General features: G+C 45.2%; 1 protein-coding gene across 2 annotated transcripts in view; it reads left to right on the forward strand.

Annotated features, from left to right (window-relative positions):
- Positions 1-5,191: 5,191 nt before the first annotated feature.
- LOC147613495 (OVARIAN TUMOR DOMAIN-containing deubiquitinating enzyme 6-like) overlaps positions 5,192-23,667 on the forward strand; it is a 111,513-nt gene continuing 93,037 nt past the window's right edge. Inside the window, exons 1-3 of one of the 2 annotated variants that reach the window (XM_086781423.1) lie at positions 5,192-5,554; positions 5,834-6,992; positions 7,170-7,334. In XM_086781423.1, the coding sequence (XP_086637549.1) occupies positions 5,976-6,992; positions 7,170-7,334 (1,182 nt within the window). In that variant the 5' untranslated portion in view covers positions 5,192-5,554; positions 5,834-5,975. Of the gene's footprint in view, positions 5,555-5,675; positions 6,993-7,169; positions 7,335-23,667 lie in introns of both variants that reach the window. The other variant, XM_086781422.1, reaches the window with a different exon arrangement.

The raw sequence follows: 23,667 nt of genomic DNA on the forward strand, positions 1-23,667 counted from the left end.
GGAGCACAGGTAGTTAATATGATCATAATGATCATGGATAATCATGTCTAAGGATAACATGTTACAACAACCAAAATTACCTTGTGTGATCTCAGAACCAGGTGTCTCCCTCTCAGGATGCCTCCATCACCAAGCACATCAGTTTTTTTAGCAGACAGACTACAACCACCCACCATGTTTTTATATTTCATCTCAAGGCGTCTAAGTTGAAGGGGGCGTCCACATCATGCATGGACGAGGTGGAAGCGGCTGGGTCCACCCCCTCACCACACGTGAGACATAACAAACAATTACTGTACATATCAAAAGTAGCATGAATCCTGTCCTATGAAAGAGGCATGCCTTACCTATGGACTCCTCATATGCATTCCCAAGTGCCCAACATCTTGCTACAAGTGGTATCTCCCATGAACAGTCCAGAACAATGCACTTAGTCGCACAGATAATGGAAAAGCAAAAGGGGTGCTACTTGTGGGCACATGGCAGATAATAAACGTCGGTCGCATGTTTGCTTGACAGAAGCATCTGCCCCCACAGGCCACACAAGATCCACCAATGAGGACAGTGTCAGCACAACCTAGGACAGACTTGGCAGGCAGGGTAGGCACTAAAAGGGCTCTCCCCTCTCTCTTCAAGAAAGTGCATGCCTCCTTCACGAAGGAGGCCTGTCTCCTCAACTCACATAACACATGCTCCATTTCCTCCACATAATGAAAAACAACCATCCACCACCATCAGAACTTTCAAGCATGTGTAAGTGGTTTGAGCACCTGCCACAGTGGTCTGTGCAGTGCCCTAAGGTCTAAGTGCCAGTGAGTGGTCTAAGCACTTCCAAATGATGCAACCACTTTGCAAGTGGCTCTTCCAAGTGTTCTAAGCACCTGTTAAAGGTCTTAGAAATTGTATGTGCTTTGTGCTTTTGCTAGTGTTTTAAGCACTTGCAAGTAGTATGAGTACTTGAAAGCGGTATGAACACTTGCAAGTAGTATGAGTACTTGAAAGCGGTATGAACACTTGCAAGTAGTATGAGTACTTGAAAGCGGTATGAACACTTGCAAGTGGTCTTGACACTTGCAAGTGGTCTTGAACCTTGCTAGTGGTCTAGGCACTTGCAAGTGGTATGAACACTTGTAAGTGGTATGAACACTTGTAAGTGGTCTTAAAACTTGCAAGAGGCATGAACACTTACAAGTGGCCTTAGCTCTTTGCAAGTGGTATGACCACTTGCAAGTGGTCTTAGCACCTTCAAGTGGTCTAAGCACTTGCAAGTGGTATGAGCACTTGAAAGCGGTATGAACACTTGCAAGTGGTCTTGAACTTTGCTAGTGGTCTTAGCACCTTTAAGTGGTCTAAGCACTTGCAAGTGGTATGAGCACTTGAAAGCGGTATGAACACTTGCAAGTGGTCTTGAACTTCGCTAGTGGCCTAGGCACTTGCAAGTGGTCTTAGAACTTCGCTAGTGGCCTAGGCACTTGCAAGTGGTCTTAGAACTTGCAAGTGGTCTTAGAACTTGCAAAAGGCATGAACATTACAAGTGGCCTTAGCACCTTCAAGTGGTCTAAGCACTTGCAAGTGGTATGAACACTTTTGCAAGTAGTCTTAGCACTTGCAAGTAGTTCTATGACCACTTGCAAGTGGTCTTAGCACCTTCAAGTGGTCTAAGCACTTGCAAGTGGTATGAGCACTTAAAAGTGGTATGAACACTTGCTAGGCACTTGCAAGTGGTATGAACACTTGCTAGGCACTTGCAAGTGGTATGAACACTTGCAAGTGGTATGAACACTTGCTAGGCACTTGCAAGTGGTCTTAGAACTTGCAAAAGGCATGAAAACTTACAAGTGGTCTTAGCACTTGCAAGTGGTATGACCACTTGCAAGTGGTCTTAGCACCTTCAAGTTGTCTAAGCACTTGAAGAACTTGCAAGATATCTATGCACTTGCTAGTGATGTAAGCACTTACAATGGTATAACACTTGCAACAAGTGGTCACAACACTTGTAAGTGGTCTCAATACTTATGAGTGGTCTATGAACTCAATGACCTCTAAGCACTTGCAAGTGAAACAAGCACTTGCAAAAAGTGGTGTAAATGTACGAGCACTTTCAAGTGCTTAAATCACTTGCAAGTGCATATATCACTTGCAAGTTCTTGGACAACTACTTAAAGGATAGAAAAATGCTTGAGTTTTCAAAAGTACCTGCATAGTGGACACCTCCTCCTTCATCTCTGCAGAAGCAGAGCAGACATCACAGCACCAGAAGCCACTGAGACCACCCTCTCCAGCACTCCTATCTTAGCTTCCTTCTTCAGAATGAGAGCTTCATTTTCTAGGGGAGATGCTTTTAATATCTCCATGTCTGCTCTAAGTCTCTCCATCTCTACTATAATTGGGGCATAGGCCGAATAGGTGCCTTCGTTGCATAGCCACAAATCCCTCTTCTCTGCTAAGACCAATTTAGCAGAACCAACCTTTGCTTCAGCAATATGGGCCTACCCATCAAGATCTTCAGCAATTCTACTTAACCATTCTATGTATAGGGGCTGGGATGCAACCTCAGTTGGTTTTGCAGGGGTGATTAAACACTGTCAAGGTGTAGGAGTCAACAGCATGCTCTGTTTGTCCATATAAGACAGAAACACCGTAATCGGACATGAACTTCCTCACTTTGCGATTCAAACCTCCCCGTTGAGCCTTCACATTCTCCAAGAACATACCACCCACCACAACCCATGCAATCTTGTGACTTTTGGGTTGAGCTTTAGCAGCTGCACAATTCTCAAAGGCAAACCCCCCTAGCAAACTTTGTCATTAGTTCCCCATTAGAGGGGGAGCCTGGTACACTTTTTGATACAAAAGACGACAAGCGTCGTATAGGTGATCCTGCACCATATGCAGGAAGACCTTTGTTTTCTTCTTTTCGGGAACTTTGAAGACAGTCAGCCACTCCTCAGGTGGCAAATCCTCGGCAGTAAGGTCTTTGGGCAGCTTGCCCTCCATGCTCAAGCCGTACTCAGCATCATGCAACTCAGCTCTGCTGAGTAGCAAAAACGAGAGAGCTTTATGTACTTAGAAGACACTGTCAATAAGAGAACAAGCAAATGTTAGTTCTCAAGGGGAGAATGCATTGACAGGGAAACAATGTGCAAACAAAAGCCAATGGAGGAGATGTGTAAGAAGGATATGTGCATGCAATAGACATGGAAGAGCACAATGTTATAAGGCCTTAGTATTATTGAAACCTTTTTATTGATGTCTATCTAAGTGTGAATCCAGTGGCCATGTATATAAATGACTCTCTCTCTTTTGTATAGAGAGTCATTCTTATGAATATTTGAAAGATGTTATGTTATCTGACCAAATTAATTATTCATGATGAATAATGTAACTTAGGCAGAGCAAACTATGATGGATAAATAATTACCTAGTTAATTTTTGTCCCCTCTCCTCCCTTCTTTATAAAGAGGGTTTCGTGATATTTATAAGAACTTGTGCTTCATTTAGCTTGCATCATATGTCATGAATTTCATTTATTTTGTCTATTTGCTTATCTTGGCCCTTAGTTTTGCAAATCTACCATTTTACAATTTAAAAAATTTGTAAGGCATATCACAAGTGGTAAAGAATATAGGTTGTGTGTTTGAGATAATCCAACACATTGCATTTGTCGTACATGCATTTTATAGTGAAGCTTTTTACAATGTTGATGGATATTATACCACTAGTGTCTTGTGTTTCTTTCCCAATTATTCTTAAGAACTCCTTTCCATTGTGGCACTTTATGATGTTTTCTCTTCCTTCTTTTAAAAGTGTGGAACTTGAGCATGGCACCTTGATATGTTTTATGGTCTTGATCATCATCAATGCAAGCTAGTTTTAGTTGTAAAGAGCTTTGGCATAGTGGAGCTAACCACCATGACAAATTGTTAATTAGTTATTGTCTCCCTCATCTCCCTCTATGTGAAGAGATTTTTAACATATTTTAAAGTAATTTGTGCGCTAGTTAGCTATGTATGTTGCATCACTAGATTGAGCATGGATTAAATCCCTTGAAACCCCATAACCCACATCCACTATCTTGTTCACTTGATCATCTTAGTCATGAATCCTTCAAATCAACCACTTAAACATCTAACAAGATACCACAAATAATGATTTTTTTAAAGATGATTGAGTTGTTGCACTTATTGCCATGCATCAATTTTATAATGAAGCATTTTATGGTGTGGATGCATATTCTACCCAAGAATCCCATGTTTCTTTCCTTGATATTTTGAGGAACTCTCGTGTGTTGTGCATGTGTGACTCCATTATCGGACCTTATGTTATCTTCGTCTATTTAAGAGAGTGTAACTTAAGCATGGCACCTTCATATACTTTGTGGTCTTGATCATCCTTTGGTGCAAGTGAGTTTTTGTTGGTATTATATGTGTGTGTGTGTGAGAGAGAGAGAGAGAGAGAGAGAGAGAGAGAGAGAGAGAGAGAGAGAGAGAGAGAGAGAGGGATGGCACAATGTAAATTTTACAGCATAAAATACTTTAATCTCAATAGAAGGGGTAGTATGTACTATGAAGATTACAAGTTTATGCATGTGAGGCTAAAAAATAGCTAGCTTAGCACACATGCAAGTTATTAAAGGCTGAATGATGCAAGATAATAGTTGCTCGAGTTCTTTATTCGATTGCTTATATGATACTATATCGGGCTTCTTGCTCTTAGCTCTGTTTAAAGGTTGAGGTGCATAACCAATGCAAAATTTACATGTAGACAAAATGAGAGTCCATGTTGCTAAGCATTTTTTTTGTTAACATTTCTACTTGCTCTCACTATTTATTTGAAAACATGAATGCATAAACTCACCAAACCTCAAGCCATAAGTAAATGGAAGATCTACATATCATCAAACCAAGCATTTATGTTGTAAGACATGTGCTTCCACTCTTCATATGCATGGTATATTGGCTTCTTTTTAGCAGTAACATCTTTCTATTCCTTCTTTCAAGCACTCGTACGAGGGTCTTATCAGACACCCATTCTTTCTTTCTTGAAAAACTGACAACAATTGACGAGCTTAGAAATGCAATTTTGTGTATGTAAATACAAAAAAAAGAGTAAAAGTAGATTTATGTAATTTAAAGAAGATGCTCTTGGGGTGTGAGGGCGTTATTTCAAAAGTGGAGGCTTATATATGGATAAAACACGTGTAAATTACGCTACCCCTGGGACGAGATTAAAAAGGTTTATCGTCTTCTTCTTCAAAGGCGTTCCATATTCTGAATCGTTTTGGCACTTCTTGCTTGCTCTGCAGAATCCATGGCGGAAGCTTGACAGAAGAGCCCCCTGTGCGCAAAGCGGTTCTGGAGGTCCTTTTTTTATCCTTCATACACAGAAGGATCCATGGCGGAAGCTTGAAGCTATGACCTCTTCGAAGCCATCCTCAACGCCCTAATTGTCTTCAAAACCATAGTATTCTGCGCCCTTGCATGAGGCCTGCATTTGGTTTTTGCAGAGGCTCTGGATCAGTTGGAGACTGTCCCGCATCAAGGCGGCGAAAAAGGTAAGCCAATTGATATTCTTTGCTCATTTTCAGTGGAGTTCTCGTCGCTGCGTCATGTGAATCGGTTCTGTGTGAGCGTATACATGGCTATGTAGCTCTGCGATTCCTCTGATTTGAACAGCTAGGGATAAAGCATTTTGTGATCCCACTTGGAAGGAACTGCGCTCGTTCAGAACCTGAAGAGTCAGAGTTAGGGATAGCCGGACGCTTTGCATATGAATTTTGGAGTATTACAGGCTTCATTATTCATTAAGAACCTAAAGCTTAATTGTTACACAGCTTGGTCAAGAGGGACCAGTTCGATTCCAGTCTGGTGCATGCTTGAAGAAGCAGGGGTTTAAGACTGCTCCAGAGCCTGAAAAACTAGGGGTAGGCATCTGCTGTTGCACAGGGCATCCCGGGCACCTTATCATATCATAATATGACTCGCGTCATAGTTCAAAGGGGCCAAGGCTCCTCAAGCTCTACAAATTCCAGGCCAGCTTCAACAGCTTCATCATCGGCTGTCTCAGTTGGACCCACCCCTCCTCCCCTCCCACCTTCTTTCTCAACCCAGCCTTCATCCAGCCTTCCTCGCATGTTGTTGGCTTCAAGTTCAGAAGAGGATTCTAGAGAGCCTAAGGAGTGCGATTTGTCAATTGGTGAGGATTTGCCTAGTTCTTGCCATTACCCTGATGGCAAGGTTAAGGAACCCACTTTTTCAGAAGATGACAATGCATTAGGAGATGCTGTCACCAATGATGAGGGCAACAGGGAAATCCTTATTGCATCCAGATACAATATTATATCAGAAGAGGATGAAAAGGAGCTTTCTGACAGCAGCAGGCAATGTGAAGCTGGCTCTCCTAATGAAAAGTCTGCTACAAGCGGAGACTGTGGGGCCATTGGGTTTGAGGTGGAGCAGCTGATAATGCAATCGAATGATGTAGGGTTTGAGAAACTCTCCACGGATGTACGCAGTGAAAAGAGTTTTCTAGGGGATGATGAAGACAAGCCGAATGGGCTGCAAAGCAAACCTGAAGGTGTATCATCACCACCTTTGTTTCAAACTTATGGAAACTCAGCTTGTCCAGGTGGTTTTCCTTCACATATACAAGGAGCAAGCGATCATACTTCGTCACCAACATCTTGGGCAGGCATGGAATATGGACCTAAGTTAACAGAGCCGACTGCTGGTTCGTCTTTAACAGCTCTCTCTGCATCATCAGGTACACTGACATCATCTAAAAGAGGTGGCTGGGGGGGTTCTCCCCCATCAAATGGATTCAGAGCAGCAGGTGGGTCCTCTCGAAAGGTTTGGAGGAGCATCAAGTCTTCCAAAAGCCCTCCTTGCAACTCCCGATCGTCATCTCCAAGGTCTTATGTGGATGCGGATGGTTACAACAGTGCAGATGAACAAAACCCGTGGGCATTGGGGCAAAGAGGTTTTGAAGATAATGTAAGTTCTCCGTCTCTATGTATCATATCCTCACCTACTTCAGTAGGATCCTAGCCATCCAAGCTGGAACTTGCCTGGGTGCGACCCTGCCATCCTTGAAGTGCATCACCTCATGATATACTAGTCCTCTTGACATGGTGTCAGGCATGGTCTGCTGATAATTGGGCTCTGCTGCAGGATGACAGAGATCGGCTGTTTGAAATTGAAATAAGACGTTCAAGAGGTCTAGAGGTGCGGCGGATGGTCGAAGATGGAAACTGCCTTTTCCGTGCAGTAGCTGAACAGGTCTATGGAGATCCTGAAATGCATGATGAGACTCGACAGATGTGCATTGATTACATGGTATGATCTCCAAAGAATATGTCAAACTTGTGGTCAAGGATTGGTTTTCCAGTTTCACGTATGTTTTACATTGATGTTTGCCAATAAAAGCTTATGACTCTTCAAAGGGTAAATGTAAGCAAGCATGGTTGCGCACTCCATACTTGCAGGAACGGCATTTGCCAAGCATGGAAACGGTGAAATGCCATCGGGAAACAAGTGGAATGGGCATCATGAGTGGATAGCCAGGGCAAGGGGCATTGCAGATTATGGGAACTTACAAGTCTGTGGCCACAAATGTAGGTTTCCCATTTTAGTACACGTATATACATATGCATGTAATATGTATGTGTACAAGCATGCTTGTCTTTATATATAAACAAGGCAGCCTACTGTAAGCCACGTCCAAGCACACCATCAGGATGACTAGGCAATGCACCACTCGGAGGTGACCAACACGAGCATGACCGCCCTCCCTTTGGGCATTGCAGCAAACCCTCCACCGGGCTCCCATCTCCCCATGTGCTGCCCCCCAAAAATACCAGCCGGGGGAGATGACTTTGACAAGGTGCCACTCTAGCCTATATATGGCTCTTGGACTTCCCAATTGTTTTCTCATATGGGATAATCCAACACACCTCCCAGCCATTTCATGTTCGACTTGCCTCCAACACTTCGGTTCTACCATTGTTGACCCCTTTTATGGTTTAGGTCATTGATTGGGTAGTGAAGAGATGGTAGTGGAGGTGGGGTGATGAATCTGTAAAGTGTCAATAGAAGTCAGGTTGGGGACATTTAGAAGTGGTCTCTTTTGTAATGATAAGATCAATCGGAGGGGATGCTGATTTTCTTTGTAGAAGCCAAAATTCTTTGGGATCAATGCTATATAAGATATTTAGTAAGTCTGGTTTGTTTTTCACAAGAAACAGACTGTTTGTTAGAGAGAAGCAGCAGAGAAGAAGAAGAAGACCGTTTTAACGTTGTAGCAACTATGCCAAGAATGCCTGAAGGTAAATGTGGCTGCAGGTGACACACCTTACCTGCAGGTACAGGTGGTTGGTGTGTAGGAGCCGGGCAACGCCATTAGATGTAGGTGTAGCCACGTGGCATGCTGATGTGGCAGGTTGTGAACAGGCCGACAACTGTTTTAACAGGTCGACCAACACCACATGTGCATTTTCATCTTTTCCCCCCCACATTTCTCAGCGTTGGACTTCACAGAGCGTTGCTCGGTAGGCGAAGTGGTAGCCAGGAGTATTCAGCAGGTCATAGGGCTGTAGTTGATGTTTTCACTGAGCCATATCTCCCGTATTTTCAGGAATTCAGTTGTAAACTATTTCTTGTACATAATACAAAACACTAGTGTCAGGGCTCTTGTATGTGCTCTGTGTGTTGTTTCCGCTGCAGTTTACTCTCAAACCTAGCACATACAGTTGGTATCAGAGCCTAGTGGACATGCAAGTTTTTTCTTTTCTGGCACACATGCGTTGACTGCTTGGATAGGTTAGAGCCCCTAGGTTCGAGGAGTGCACAAGCCTTGGTTTGGGGAAAGCCACTATTTGGTGTATAGGTGCCCCCCATATTCCACCCACCCTTCCTAAGTGTGAAGGGCTGCAACCCTCGCCATCCTTCTCTCGATCGGTGGTTCTGGGCCTTTTGGCTCTTCATCATGGATTTAGAGGCACTTAAGGAAGTGCTTTCTAGTATGGTCGTCAGTCCGTCTCGATAGGGTGGGAGAGTCTCAAGTCTGGGATTCAGCAAAAAGTCCAGCAACAGAAGTGTAAGGAGATTCCTACAAGAGGAGCTGGTAAGGCCATGGAGGATAATGAGAGTTCTAGTGGGGGAGTGTTACGGTCATGACTCTCAGGAGTCCCGAGCCAAGCGACTGGCTGGTCAATGTTTCAAGTGTGACTCCACCGAGCACATCACGAAGGATTGTCCGAGGACGTTGGAGAAGCAGTCCAAGGAGGAGGCTTCTTTAGAATGGGGGGGTGAGTGTGAGATGCATGTGCGCACGCCTTGCTTTTTTCATTTTGCGGGTTGTTGTCTCGCAAAAGTCGCAAGACCTTTTCGACATCCTGCACATGCTGCTTTGCAGTTGCAGTATATCATCTAAAAAGATGAACACACACTTCCCAATGAGCTCCGCAAATACGCGAGACATCATCTTGTTAAATGTCATAGGTGCATTGGTGAGACCGAATGGCATCACCACAAACTCGTAATGGCCACGTTTAGTCCTGAAGGCTGTTTTTGGAATGTCAGCCAAGATCCGAACCTGATGATAGCCACTTTTGAGTTCTATCTTTGAAAAGAACTTTGCACCGTTGAGTCGCTCAAGGATATACTCAATCCTGGGCATTGGAAACCTATTCTTCAGTGTGAGCTTGTTAAGAGCCCTGAAGTCCATGCATAATCGTGCAGACTTGTCTTTCTTCTGCACAAACAAGATAGGTGCAGCAAAGGGCGAGGATGACGGCCGGATAAATCCAGCGCGGAGTAGCTGGGAAAGCTGTTGCTCCAGTTTGCTCTCCAGTGCCTTAGAAAGGTGATAGGGGAACATACTGGGTGGTTCTGTTCCAGGGGCCTAATCAATGCGATGATCCTTAGGACGACTGGGTGGGAGCTACGGTGGAAGATCCTTCTTTAGCATGATGTCTTGAAACTGTGCTAAGAGACCATCCAACGTTAGCTTCTTTTTTTCTTTTTTTTTTCGGGGAAAAAGATTCTTCAATTAGTTAAAGAAAAACAGCGACAAAGGGCTAAATACAAACTCGCCTCATTTAAGGGCGGGATCAAATGATCATAAGGGGAAGAGACACTTCTCCTCCGGCTAGCCATTCTGTGAGAAGAAGGCTATCTCATACAGGGGTGGGGGGAAACAACCACACAGGTGGTCTGTAATGCCAAATGGGGTCACCGCCTCTATCTGTGAGGAAAGGGCCAAGCCTCCAAAGTCTCAAGAAAGCTTCCCGCCGCTTCCGCATGCGGTCAGAACCTCCCTGAAACTTCCCCCACTGACCGTGGAGAGTGTGAATGATATCAGGCCATATGCTCCTGATAGTCTCCGCCGACAGTGTGTGGGTACCCTCGATGGCCTTGCTGCATCTAGCACGCCAAATGTGCCAGGCTGCGATGCTATTGCAAATCTCCCATCTCTGGCATGAGCCTGGCTACCAGTCGCCTGCTGGTGGGGCTGTGACTCGTACTGCTGTAATACGATGGTGAGAGACCTGAAGGCCTAGCCCTCCCACATCCTCCTCATAAGCCCTGACCACTCCAGCCTCTGTGGCCCAAGTGACATTTCCCCATGTGATGATCCGGGTCGGTGCCTTGTCCATAGCGAAGATGCAGCGAATCCGCTACCAAATCTGCTAAGCCTTCGGGCAATCCCAAAGGCGATGTCTCTGAGTCTCCTGAGGGTGGGCTACTGGTCGACTGCCAACTGCCAGCCAAGTACCGACCGCCAAACTCCTATGTGCCATCAACCGTAGAAAGAGGGTGATCTTTCTTGGCCGAAAGCTGTCCCACGGTCTCTTCCGGAAATCTGAAAAGAAACACTGTGAGAGGCCTTGAGATTGCCAATGCGCTGCTGCCGCCGGTGTGCCATCTATCTCAGGCATCTTGATCGTGCGGCCTAGCCGCGCAATACATGCAAAGAAGGGGGCACTTACAGAGTCTTCTCCCGATCCGCTGGATCATGCCAAGTCCACTCTCCGGGGTCCCACTGCAGGCGCGTGAGAGGTCGGCACTCCTATATCCATAGCCACCATAATCCCTCCCTGGCCACCTTGGCCGGTGCTGGATCAATCTGCCATTCCCGTGCCCGAAAACCAATCACCCTCACCCTTTGCAAGGTGCAACCACTAAAATCCTCCAAGGGAAGCTTAGATCTTTCTAGTCTGCCATGGGATCCAATAGAAAAAGTGAGCAGACCACTGTTCTCATCTGCTCCGTGGACCGCCACGAGGATATTGTGTTTGGTAAACACGCCTAGCCACACTGGGGGGGTCGGGTCTGGAGGAGTCAGCCACTCTTGAGGGATAACTGAGTCGATGTCGATGCTGAGCCTATCTCTACCCCGGATCCTTGTCAGGCCTCTCTCCTGCACTTCTGGGGGTAATTGCCTGTCGGCGATCCTATCTCCAAGAGACCTGGCTGGTCCCATGCTCAAGGCGCCCCAAGAAACATGCGGTCGGGCCCCTAGCATGTGGTCATTGGGTAAACGGATAAGGGGGTTCCAGACCAAAGGCTGTCGAAGCCGCTCCTCTGAGGTAACTGGAGCTATTTGTCTGAGGGTTGCCCAAAGATGATCCCAAGCACGAAGTAAACTAGCTGCAAATTTGTCCTCAAAAGCTGGGCTAAAACCATAGGCTCGCATCTCTATGAAGATCCATCTGGTACTTTGCGGCCAAGGGCCCCCAAAACTCGGAGTGCGGGCTGAAATCCGGGCCAATAGGAAATCATTCCAGGGCTCACTATCAAGGAGGCGGCCTCTAACAATTAGCTTGCCCAGCAGGGCACGGCTCTGGATAGTAGGAGGGTCGATGAGGCCTAGCCTCCCTCTGCGACATGGCTGAATGATCACTCTCCATGCCACCTTGGCCCTGGTTGGCCTCCCATCACTTCTGGCCCATAAGAAGTTCCTGATCAATCGTTGTACGTGGCCAATACATGCCCGAGAAAAGGCCCAGCACGAAGTGATGTACCACATGGTGGCAAGAAGTACTTGGTTCGCCACCACCACTAGGGAGAGCCTCGTCGAGCTCCAATATAAAAGCTTCTTCCGAATACTTAGAAGAAGCGGGGCGAGCTGCTACTCGGGAGAGATATCAATGCCTACCCAAAAACCACGACTTGTGCCGTTGATCTGTGCTCGTGATGCGTGGTAGAAAATCTTGATCGCCTCCACAAATCTCTGTAGATTCCCCACATCTCCTGCAAGGAAAGCTGCTGTGTCGTCTGCCAACTTTGAGTCCAAAAACTCCTCCTGCATGTGGAGGGGAAGACGCAATCCTTGAAGCCCGGTATCCTGGGCGGAGAGAAAACTACTCATGGCCTCAGCGACGAATAGGAGGAGGTAAGGTGCCAGAGGACATTCTTGTCTAACCGAGCAGGAGAGGGGAAATCTGTCGCCACGGGCTCTTTGAATGAGAACCTAGCTGTGTGAGGCTGAGTAAAGTCACAAGACTCCATGAATCCACTCCATGGGGAATCCCATCCGGCTCATTGTGCCCCTCCAGAAAGCTCCAATCCACCCTATCATAAGCTTTCTCAAAGTCTAGGAGTAGCACAATGAGGTCCTGCTGTTGCATCCTGGCCGAAGCTATCGCCTCCCAAAAGGTAAAGATGTTGTCCAGAATGCTCCGATCCTAAACAAAGCCGGTCTAAGTGTCGTGGATCAAGTCTGGGAGAAAAGGCTGAAGTCTCCTGCTGATGGCCATGGCCAAGATCTTATAGGTTGTCCCTAGAAGAGTGATGGGTCTCCACTGCCAAATCTCCAATTTGTCACCACCCTCCTTGGGAATCAAGTGAATCAAGCCCTTTGAGAGCCTCTCTAGCATGGCATCTATGATCATGATCTCATGGATTCGAAGGCCACCTTCCATGAGGTCCCAATGGCGAAGAAAGGAGGAGACTGGAAGCCCATCCGTCCGCGGGCATTTGCCCCTGGGAAGTGCCGTCAATGCCTCCGCCAACTCCTCAGCAGTAAATGGTGTCAATAAGAATGACCGAAGAGAAAGGGAACCACCTCCCTCGTATGCCGCCAGACCCTCTTGCGTGCGTCCACCACATGTGGAGATACTAGGGCACTTGTGAGGAGGGATCGAAAAAAGTCCGTGGCGATGGCTCTCACGGGGAGGGGGCGGGGAGGGGGGGGAGGGGGGGGGGGTAGGGTTTAGGGTTGAGCCTCTTTCAGTTGCAGAAATTTGGGGCATTTGTGAAAATTGGCCAATTAACTGCACATTGAAGCGATTGGAGTGCATAAAAATTGGGGCTTTTCAGATTGGAGCATGTAGCATGTAATTGGGCATTACAGCTATGATTCGTCGCATATGTATACACATTGTGTGTAATTGGACAATTTGGTGCAGGTTTACACTTGCTTCAGTTTGCAGGCAAATATTTGCACAGGACATTTGGTTGCCTAGCAGTGCACATTGGTGCTTGGTTTGCTTGCAGGTATATTTTGTTGACATGGCTCAAAATGCTACAGATGTATTTGGTGTGCTCACCCAGGAGGACAAGTTGGATGGATCTAACTACTCCCTCTGGAGTTTCATGATCCGTAATTTGTTGGTAGCCAAAGGGCTTTGGGACATCGTGTGTGGTGATGACACATGCCCACTTACCATACAGCCAGCCACGCCTCAAAGGGGAGGTGCTCAAAGAGCTCCTGAGGTAGAACTTGCTCCCACACAAGAGCAGAAGAGATGGGACTCTAGGGATGCACATGCCATGTCATTGATAGCCCTTTCAGTGAAAAGGACTATTATTCCGCACATTTGTTCTTGCAAGACATCGAAGCTTGCATGGGACACATTGGAAGCAATGTATCAGGTACGCAACGAGGCAAGAGTTGCCTACTTGAAGAGGCAATTGGATCTTCTTTCTATGGATGAGGGTGACTCCATGGCAGATCATCTCACCAAAGTGACAGATTTGCAGGAACAATTGCTTAACATTGATGAGGTTATCCCAGACAGACAGCTGGTCACCAACACTCTTCATTCTTTACCACCTTCCTACTTGGGCTTTCACACCTCTCTCAATCTCTCTATGAGAGGAGGTGAAGATCCCGTCACTTTTGAAGAGCTGGTGGGTTTACTCTTGCAGGAAGAGCAAACAAGAGCAAACTTATCGAGCAACCGTGGTGGAGACAAGGTTTTTACAGCCAAGGATAAGGGTAAAGCAAAGAGCTTCAAGCATGGGGGACAACAGTCTAGCAAGGTTGGTCATGGACAGCCCTCTTCTGGTGGTGAAACGTTTGACAAAGGGGATGCAAACAAGCCCAAAAAGAAGGGCAAATGTCACTACTGCCATAAGCCTGGACACTACATTAGTGAATGTAGAAAGCGGATTGCAAAAGAGAAAAGGAAAGAAGCAGGCAATGCAGTAGCAGACTCTTCTGATGACAAAGCACAGCAATCAGCTAATGTAATTCAGGAAGAGTACACTTTTTTGGTCACATGCACTAGTGACACACCAAGTGCTTCAGACAATGATATGTCTTGCATTGCATCTGACAGACATGATGTATCATGGTATTTTGATAGTGGTGCTTCGAGCCACATCACTTCATGCAAAGATGTATTTCAGCACTTGGTTCATGCTTCAAATGGCCGCACTGTATCATGTGCAGATCATACCACATATCCAGTAAAGGGAATTGGCAATGTCATACTTATTGCAGCCAATGGTGCCAATATATGTATGAAAACTGTATTGTATGTTCCAGGGATAAAGAAAAATCTGCTTTCCGTCTCAGCCATAAACGACCAAGGTTTAAAGGATGAATTTGAAGATGGGAAGTGTTTGGTAAAAGACCCATCAAAGGGTTATGAAATAGTCACTTCTAGGACACGATACAAAGGCTTGTATAAGCTGGACAGCTATGACAAGCGTACTTATGATGCAAATATAGTGGCTGCCCACACTCCTGCTATGCATGATGCAGAGCTATGGCATACTCATTTTGGGCATGTAAATTTTCGTTGTTTGATGCTTTTGCAGAAGCTCATATGGTTGATAATATGCCGCCTCTTGAGTCTCCAAAAGACATGTATGTGAGGGGTGTATTTTGGGAAAGATGCAGCGAAAACCATTCCCCAAAGATGGAGCTGTTAAAGCTGAAAGTAAATTTCAGCTCATACATAGTGATGTATGTGGTCCAATGCGGACACCATCCATAGGGGGGCATCTTTACTTCGTCACATTCATTGATGACTACTCCAGGTTTGCTTGGGTTTACCCGTTGAAAGCGAAAGCAGAGGTGTTTACATGCTTTCGACACTTTGTAGCAATGGTTGAAAATATGTGTGGATGCAAAGTCCAAACACTCCGCTCAGATAGAGCATGTCAAATGCATTCAAGGATTATATGCTTCAAAAGGGCATCAAACACCAATGTACCGTGCCTTATACACCGCAGCAGAATGGTGTAGTTGAGAGGAAAAATAGATCTCTCATGGAGATGGCAAGATGCATGTTGAAAGCACAAAAGTTGCCTCACAATTTTTGGATGGTAGCTATAATGTGTGCAACTCATGTGTTGAACAGGTGTCCAACAAAAGCTTTGAAAACCATAACACCATTTGAGGCTTGGTATAGCCGAAAGCCAACATTGGATTACATGCGTACATTTGGGTGTTTGGCATATGCAAATGTGCCAGAACAACTCCGAACAAAGCTAGATGACAAAGCAATGAAATGCATTTTTGTGGGCTACAGCAATGAGAGCAAGGATACCGTCTTTACAATCCAACAACACGCAAAATTTTTGTTAGTAGATGTGGTATTTGCTGAAAATTCAGACTAGCCCATGTACAGCTTGTATAAAAGTAATGATACAGGCATACAGGACATGTTTGATGGACTGTTACCCATTGCAATTAGGGGGGATTCAGATCAGCCAGCCCCTACACAAGAAAATCCTCATGTAGAACATGTGGAACAGCCAGCCATTCAGCCCCCTTCTATGGAAGAAGTGGAAGATCTTGTCAGGGAAGAGCAAACAGCCATAGACACAGCCAAGTCAGTGCCAAGATGGTTGCTGAAAACTTTGCAAGAAAGCAAACTTGCAGCTCCACTCACATGTAGAACAAGGGCTAGTTCCAGCCATGCATTGAATATGCATTGTGGGGAGTCTGCATTAGCCGTGGGTGGTCTCTTTGATTCAGAAGAGCCTTCTTCTTATGAAAGCACATGAGAATGTGTAACTCGCGGCGCCGCCCGAGGGACTAGGGCCTTTGACACACTTGTTGATACCATCAATGCATATTAAACATTTTAACATGGCCTCAGCCTTAACACATATCCATCATCACTTTGCATAAAACATAAAGCTGGACAAAACATCCACAAATGCTGAAAATGGAGCTTGCACACGTGACACTGCACAGAGGCTGGAATGGGCCGGCCATGAGTTGGAACTTGGATCACCAACTGTGGAATGAAACTCCAAAGGTAGTAGACCTTCAAACACATCATTTTCAGCTTGATTTTCATCATAACCAGCCATGGATATTTCTGATTTTTCATCAAAAATCACATCCCGACTAGTGAATATCTTCCTGGATAGTGGGTCATATAACCGGTAGCCCTTGCTCTCACGGCTATACCCAACAAAAATGCATTTTGTGGCTTTATCATCCAACTTCCTCCTCAACTCTTTGGGTATGTGTGCATATGCAAGACACCCAAAAGTACGAAAATGTGATACCGAAGGCTTGCGGCCATGCCAAGCCTCAAAAGGAGTAATGGAAACCAATGCCTTTGTGGGACATCGATTCAAAATATGACAAGCACACATGACAGCTTCCACCCAAAAGATATGTGGTAGCTTCTTTGCCTTTAGCATACATCTGGCCATCTCCATGAGTGACCGATTCTTCCTTTCTGCAACTCCATTCTGCTGTGGAGTATAAGGAGTAGTATACTGATGTTTGATACCTCTACTCTCAAGAAAGGAATTCAACATGTGTGACATATATTCCCCCCCTCGGTCAGAACGGAGAGTCTTAACCTTGCATCCTGACTCTGTTTCAGCAAGTGCTACAAAGGCAAAAAATGCATCATATACCTGTGATTTCTGTGTCAACGGATAGACCCAGCATATACGAGAGAAGTCATCAATAAATGTTGCAAAATAGAAGCAACCTCCTAATGACTTCGTCTGCATGGGACCACAAAGATCACTATGTATAAGCTGCAACTTTGCAGTTGCTCGTAGAGCCTGATCACGTGGGAAGGAAAACCGATGCATTTTTCCCAAAATACATCCTTCACAAATGTGATCTGGAGGCTTCTCCATAAGAGGTAGGTCTGTGAACATGTTATGTTGCTGCATAAGCATAAGACTATCAAAATTTACATGCCCCATGCGAGCATGCCATAACTCCGCATCAACCATAGCTGGAGTAAGAGTGAATGCATTATAAGCAGATTGATCCACTGGCTGAAATGCATCCAACTGATAAAGTCCATGACATAATGTACCAGTAAGCATCAAGGTCAAAGCATTAGCTTTGTCTCTGACCATGCATTTGTCATCATCAAAGTGGACTTGCATACCACAGTGTGCTAAAGAACAAATGGACAACAAGTTCTTCTTTATCCCTGGTACATATAAGGCATCTGTAAGGCGAAGAATAGAGCCATCAATGGCTGTGAGCTGAATCTCCCCAATGCCACGAACTGGATATGAAGCATTGTTGGCACACTGAACAGTTCTGCCAACAGGGATAGGGCCAACATGACAAAACAAATCCCTGCGAGATGTGATATGCTTTGAAGCACCACTATCAAAATACCAAGTACATGCATGCTCTGTCATACTGAGTGCCTGTGAAGACCAAGAGGCATCATAGCTGCATGTATAGAAACAGTAATCCCTGTCCTCAACAAAAGAAGCAGTCTCTGGAGGAGCTTTAGAGGCATCATTTATAGATATGCGAGATTCCTTTGCCTTCTCTTTGGCAACCTCTCTCTACACTCTGTGATGTAGTGACCTGGCTTCTTACAGTAATGGCATTTGCCCTTCTTCTTGGGCTGTCCATCACCTTTCTTGGTATCCTGAGATGAACCACCATCACCTGAATTCTGATTTGAATTCTTTGGTTGAGATTTGTCTTTCCCTTTTTGACTTGTAGTAAATGCTTGTTCAGCACTTGTGTTCATATTCATATTCTTCCTGATTTGCTCTTCTTGTAGCAAGAGAGCAACAAGTTCCTGATACTTAAGGGGTTCAACAGCATTCCTTATGCTGAGGTTCAAAGAGGTATGAAAAGCCAAGTAAGATCTTGGCAAAGAGTTCAAGATGGTGGACACAAGCTGTGTCTCAGGAATAATCTCATCCACATTGATGAGTTGCTCTCTCAAATCCTGCAGCTTGTTTAAGTGGCTAGACATATCATCTCCTTCATGCATTTTCTGATTTTCCAGCTCTCTTTTCAAAAACGAGATCCGAGCCTGAGCATACATCTGCTCCAAAGTCACCCATGCATTTCGTGAAGAGCCAGCTGAACGAATATGAGGTATAATAGACCTCTGTACTGACAATGCAATGAGTGACAAGGCTTGTGCATCTCTGGCATCCCATGTCTTTTGAGCATTTGTTCTTTGAACAGGCAATGGCTGACCTGGTGCCTGTACCTGTTGTTCTCGTCCACGAGCACCCCCTTGGGGAGGAGTCTCTGGACCTGGACGTGGTTCATCACCACTAACAAAATCCCAAAGACCTTTTGCCAACGAGCACATTTTTCAGCATTAAACTCCACAAGGAGTAGTTCGTGCTGTCCAATTTGTCTTCCTTAGACAAATACGTGAATACATCACTCTTCTGTTGATTTGCCATTATGCCAATGCACAATGTTGTACCTGTGTATCAAAAAACCCAAGCAACAACCCTGAAAGCAATTGTACTCCACTGAATACAGCTAATCCAAATAAGCCTACACTCTCAATCCTCTGAATGTGCAACACAATGCACCACTGACTGAGTAGAGCAGCAAAAATGGCTTACACAGTGCCAAAATGCCCAAAAAATGCCCAAAATTACTGCACCCAAAGTCTTGCAGAAAACTTGTAGAGATTTCTTTGCGAGAATATCTGCCTGTATCTGCCAGAAAATTTTCACAGAGAAAAATGCCCAAATTTCAAAACTTGTAAAGCTTACCACAACTGTACGGAGCAGGTTCTAGTGTCTTGTAAGGAACAAGTACAGTCGATTGTACTGTGCAGGTACACAGTACTGTACGGAAGCAGGTACTGCAGTACGGAAACTGCAGTCGACTGTTGGTGACTTCAGATATGCGCAGCCGGTATAGTTGACTGGTATTGAATTGTGCAGGGCGAGCAGGTACACAGCAGGTCGCCTGTACGGAATGATGTGGGTCGCATGTACAGACAACTGTACGGTTGTCTGCGCAGGACAGTACTGCTGTCTGCGCTGTAGAAGCTGTAGGTGATGGCGTGGACCAGCACGTTCAGAGCAGGCACAGTGTACCGAACAGGTACAGTAGCCTGTATGGTGCTGTGTAGCTGTCGGCAAACTTGTACGGACAGCTGCAGCTGTACGGGCAGTTGCAGGCGAAGCTGATGGCGATGGCCTGTACGGATGGTGGTGTAGAACAGTACGAGCAGGGCAAGGGCAGGCCAACCTGGTTGCTCTGATACCAAATGAAGGCTTTCAGCAGTTAGGGTTAGGATTTGGAGGTACTGCAAACATAAACGTAGAGAGCAAAGAGAAAGAACACGACTCTTGTTGTATTCAGTATGATAATGTGAAGTACAGTAGCCACATAATGAAGTGACCTAAAAGATGTGTTCACATGTCCGGCCATAAAGTGTGCCGGGTGGACCAAAACACTTATAAACTGTTATAAGTGAAACTAAGCTAAACTGGGAGAAAAAACCTCCACTAACTGAAGTAAAAAGTGTCCCAGTAATCTACTGATGATTACTAGCACTCCTTTGGGTGCATACACAGCATAAAACCCAACACATGAGATATCCAAAGATTTCTTCTCTATAAACTCGGATAGATTCGTCCATAGAAATTCAATATCTATATAAATCTCGTCCAAGAAAGAAATCTCCATAGATATGATCCATCCCAATAAAGGGAGCCATATACAATGTTTCCTTGAAACCATGTCAAGGCAAACAACACCACTTTTCTCCTTGCATGGCTATACAAGGGTTAGTGAACATAAAAAATACTTCATAGTAAATAACAAAAGCACCAACTTTGCAAACTCAAAGTATACTTAGCTTTTCTTTGCCAGGTTGATCATGAAGCCAAAAGAAATATCTCGTCACCATATCCTTAAGATATCCTGAGATAAATCTCCATATAGCTTGCCTGTAAGCTTGATAATATAATCCACAATATCCATATGGAAAGAGTGCTAAACGTGTGCACATAAAACCAACTCCATACTTCCAAGATAAATTTTGTGAATTCATAAATCCTTAGACCAAGCTGCCTATTGCTCATGCTCTTGCTTCATAGGCTCTGAAATGGCTGGCCATGCTTAATAGCAATGATGGTAAGTGTGGTCCCCACTTGAGATCTTTTCTCTTCCTTATTGATAGAAGGAAGCCTTCGCTTCCAAGAAAGCCTATGCTCTGATACCAATGTAACTCGCGGCACTGCCCGAGGGACTAGGACCTTTGACACACTTGTTGATACCATCAATGCATATTAAACATTTAAACATGGCCACAACCTTAACACATATCCATCATCACTTTGCATAAAACATAAAGCTAGACAAAACATCCACAAATGCTGAAAATGGAGCTTGCACACATGACACCGCATAGAGGCCGGAATGGGCCGATCCCCCCCCCCCTTGGAGTATTTTATTACCCAAGGAGAATAATATCATGTACAAGCTTTGAGGGTCTTACTCTCCCCATGGGAGATGCTGGATTATCTATATACAAATGCCAAAACACAACCCAACACGAGGCAACCAAGCCGGAACATAGGCTGTAGAAATGCCAAGCCAACAACGTAATCCATATACCTCCGTGTGGGTACTGATTCTTTCCCAAAAACCACGGGTCTTCATGCAATAGAACTGGTACAGCAAGTAGAACTCTCCATTCAGCCGGTATAGCAGGTACAGTGGTTGGTACAATAGGTACAGTGGTTGGTACAGCCGGTATGGTGGTTGGTACAACAGATATAGCAAGTACAATGGTTGGTACAGCCGGTACGGTGGTTGGTACAGCAAGTACAAAATATTGGTACAGCATGTACAGTGACTAGTACAGCAAGTACAGTGGTGGACAGCAAGTATAGAAGTTGGTACAGCCGGTACGATGGGTGGTATAGCAAGTACAACAAATACAATGGCTGGTACAATGGCTGGTATAGCAGGTATAAATGCTGGTACAACAAGTACAATGGCTAGAAATCATAATAAATGATTAACCAAAACAGTCCCCAACAGCCGGTATTCTTCATGGGCAGCCCTCAAGAGGGACAAAAAGAGAGTAGCCATCATTAGGGCAGCCTGTAACGGTGGTAGAGGCTAATGTGCAGCAAGAGAGCCTCTATTAATGAAGAGAGAGGACTCCAATTTATGGATTTGGGCCTCCCATGAGCTAAAATGGCAAGAGAAGGCTACAATGACAAGTGGAGAGCCACACAATAGCTGAAGTGACAAGTGTGAGGCCACTTGTCTCACTTTGATCCACTCTCTAACAAGTGTCAGGCCACTTGTCTCACTTTGGTCCACTTTCTTGCCACGTGTCCCAATCTAAGAGATGGGTCCTTCCATAAACTTTATCTCTAAAAATATCCCAACTGGTAGACATTCTGTCATAGGCACTTTGCCAACTCTTGGTATCTGCTCAATTCCAGATGTAATGACGCGAACAGAATTTCCATCGGAGTCGGCCCAAAAATAGCAACTCTCCTAAATTTTAGGAGTGTGGTCCTTTGTATTCTAGGATAATCCCCCATTCCCAAAGCTTGTACTTTCCAAATATTTAGACATCCTGGAGTCCACCAGACTCCTTTCATACTGAAAAATGTCCAGGCTGGTGACAGAATGAGCATTGGGTGCAAGCTATGCAAGCTGAAATCTCTTCTATCATGAAAAACAATACTGGAATTGCCTTAAGGCAAGCATGTCATTGGAACAAAGTGGGTGTACAAAGTCAAAAGGAAGTCTGATGATACTATTGACAGGTACAAAGCAAGACTTGTGGCTAAAGGCTACTCCCAGAAAAAGGGAATAGATTATGAGGAGACTTTTGCTCCTACTTCGAGAATGACCACAATAAGATCAGTGATTGCATTGGCTGCACATAAAGGATGGAAAGTGCATCAATTGGACATGAAAACTGCATTCTTAAATGGGGATTTACAGGAGGTGTAACGGGAGGCGGACGCGTGTATTGGAATCGTATAAATGTGAACAAGATTCTGAGCACTTAACACTTGAGCATTACAACCACAAAGCTGAAAATGACAGTACACCACATAAAGGGACCGATGTGATAGGCTGACCCCCCCCCCCCCCCCCCTTTAGGTTATATTACCAAAAGAGTCTGCAAAGTACAAGATTACGGGTGCCTGGGGATTCACCACCAGCCTGCACCTGATTCTTCCAAATACATTATGAATGAATATATTTCAAACAAGAGAATCTGTAGGTACATCCGCCCTACACACAGGTACATCCGCCCTGCACAAGCCTCTTCACAGGTACATCCGCCCTGCACAAGAGTATCACAATCCTCACAGGTACTCCGCCCTGCACAAGATGTAAATGGATCTTTAGGCCCTGTTTCCACGCGAGAAACTGATCCAGAAACCTGTGTTCTCCGCGAGCAAGTGTCCCCAATGCTTGCCCTAAGCACCTGCTATACCAGGAATCCTTGAGACACATCCATGCTCACATATTCCATTGCTGTCCGGCCTGTTTTGTGCAATAACCAGTCCAAAACAGCAACTTTCTGTCGCGAGAAATCCACCTGTAAAGGGTCCTACAGCCCTGTGGAGGTCCCTAGAGCTGTCCTGTACTGTCCAAGTTGACTTTGGACACCTGTAACCAGCCCAAAACTCGCAATAACCAGAAATTGCAGGTCTGAAATTTACCAACCAATCCTTTAGAAGAGTGTGGGGATCGTTGTCCAAGCTTGTGTGAGTCCGAGAAGCAAGCAACCAGCCCTGTAGCAACTCCCAAAGCTCCAACCAGCTCTCCAATATGTTGAATAATGAATAAAACAGCCCAAAAGGGCCTCTTGAGGGAGGCGCCTTTTTCCAGTGCCACCTAAGGGGCTTGGTGGGTACACATACTGGCTGACATCTGTCCCCATAAGGTGTCCAGGTAGGTGTCCAGCCCATAGTGCTCCATTTGTCCTGTTTGTATAAGTTTAGGTCCAACCAAATGGGAAATGGTCATAAGCTGTCCGGACTTCATTAATTTTGGTCCAACCAAATGCGAACGCATTATAAGTTGTCCGGCCACTTATTAATGAGTGTGGACCTGCAAACCAATAAACCTTAGTAGTAAATGAAGTAAGCTGTAAATTGAGTGTGGACGCACTTACCACCTGCAAAACCCATAAGCCCACAGTTTTAGGCCCAAACAGGAGTGCACACACTTCTCCAC

Source organism: Cibotium barometz, chromosome 43 (assembly GCF_041138505.1).
Source record: "Cibotium barometz isolate CiBa-2024 chromosome 43, ASM4113850v1, whole genome shotgun sequence".
NCBI classification, from domain to species: Eukaryota; Viridiplantae; Streptophyta; class Polypodiopsida; order Cyatheales; family Cibotiaceae; genus Cibotium; species Cibotium barometz.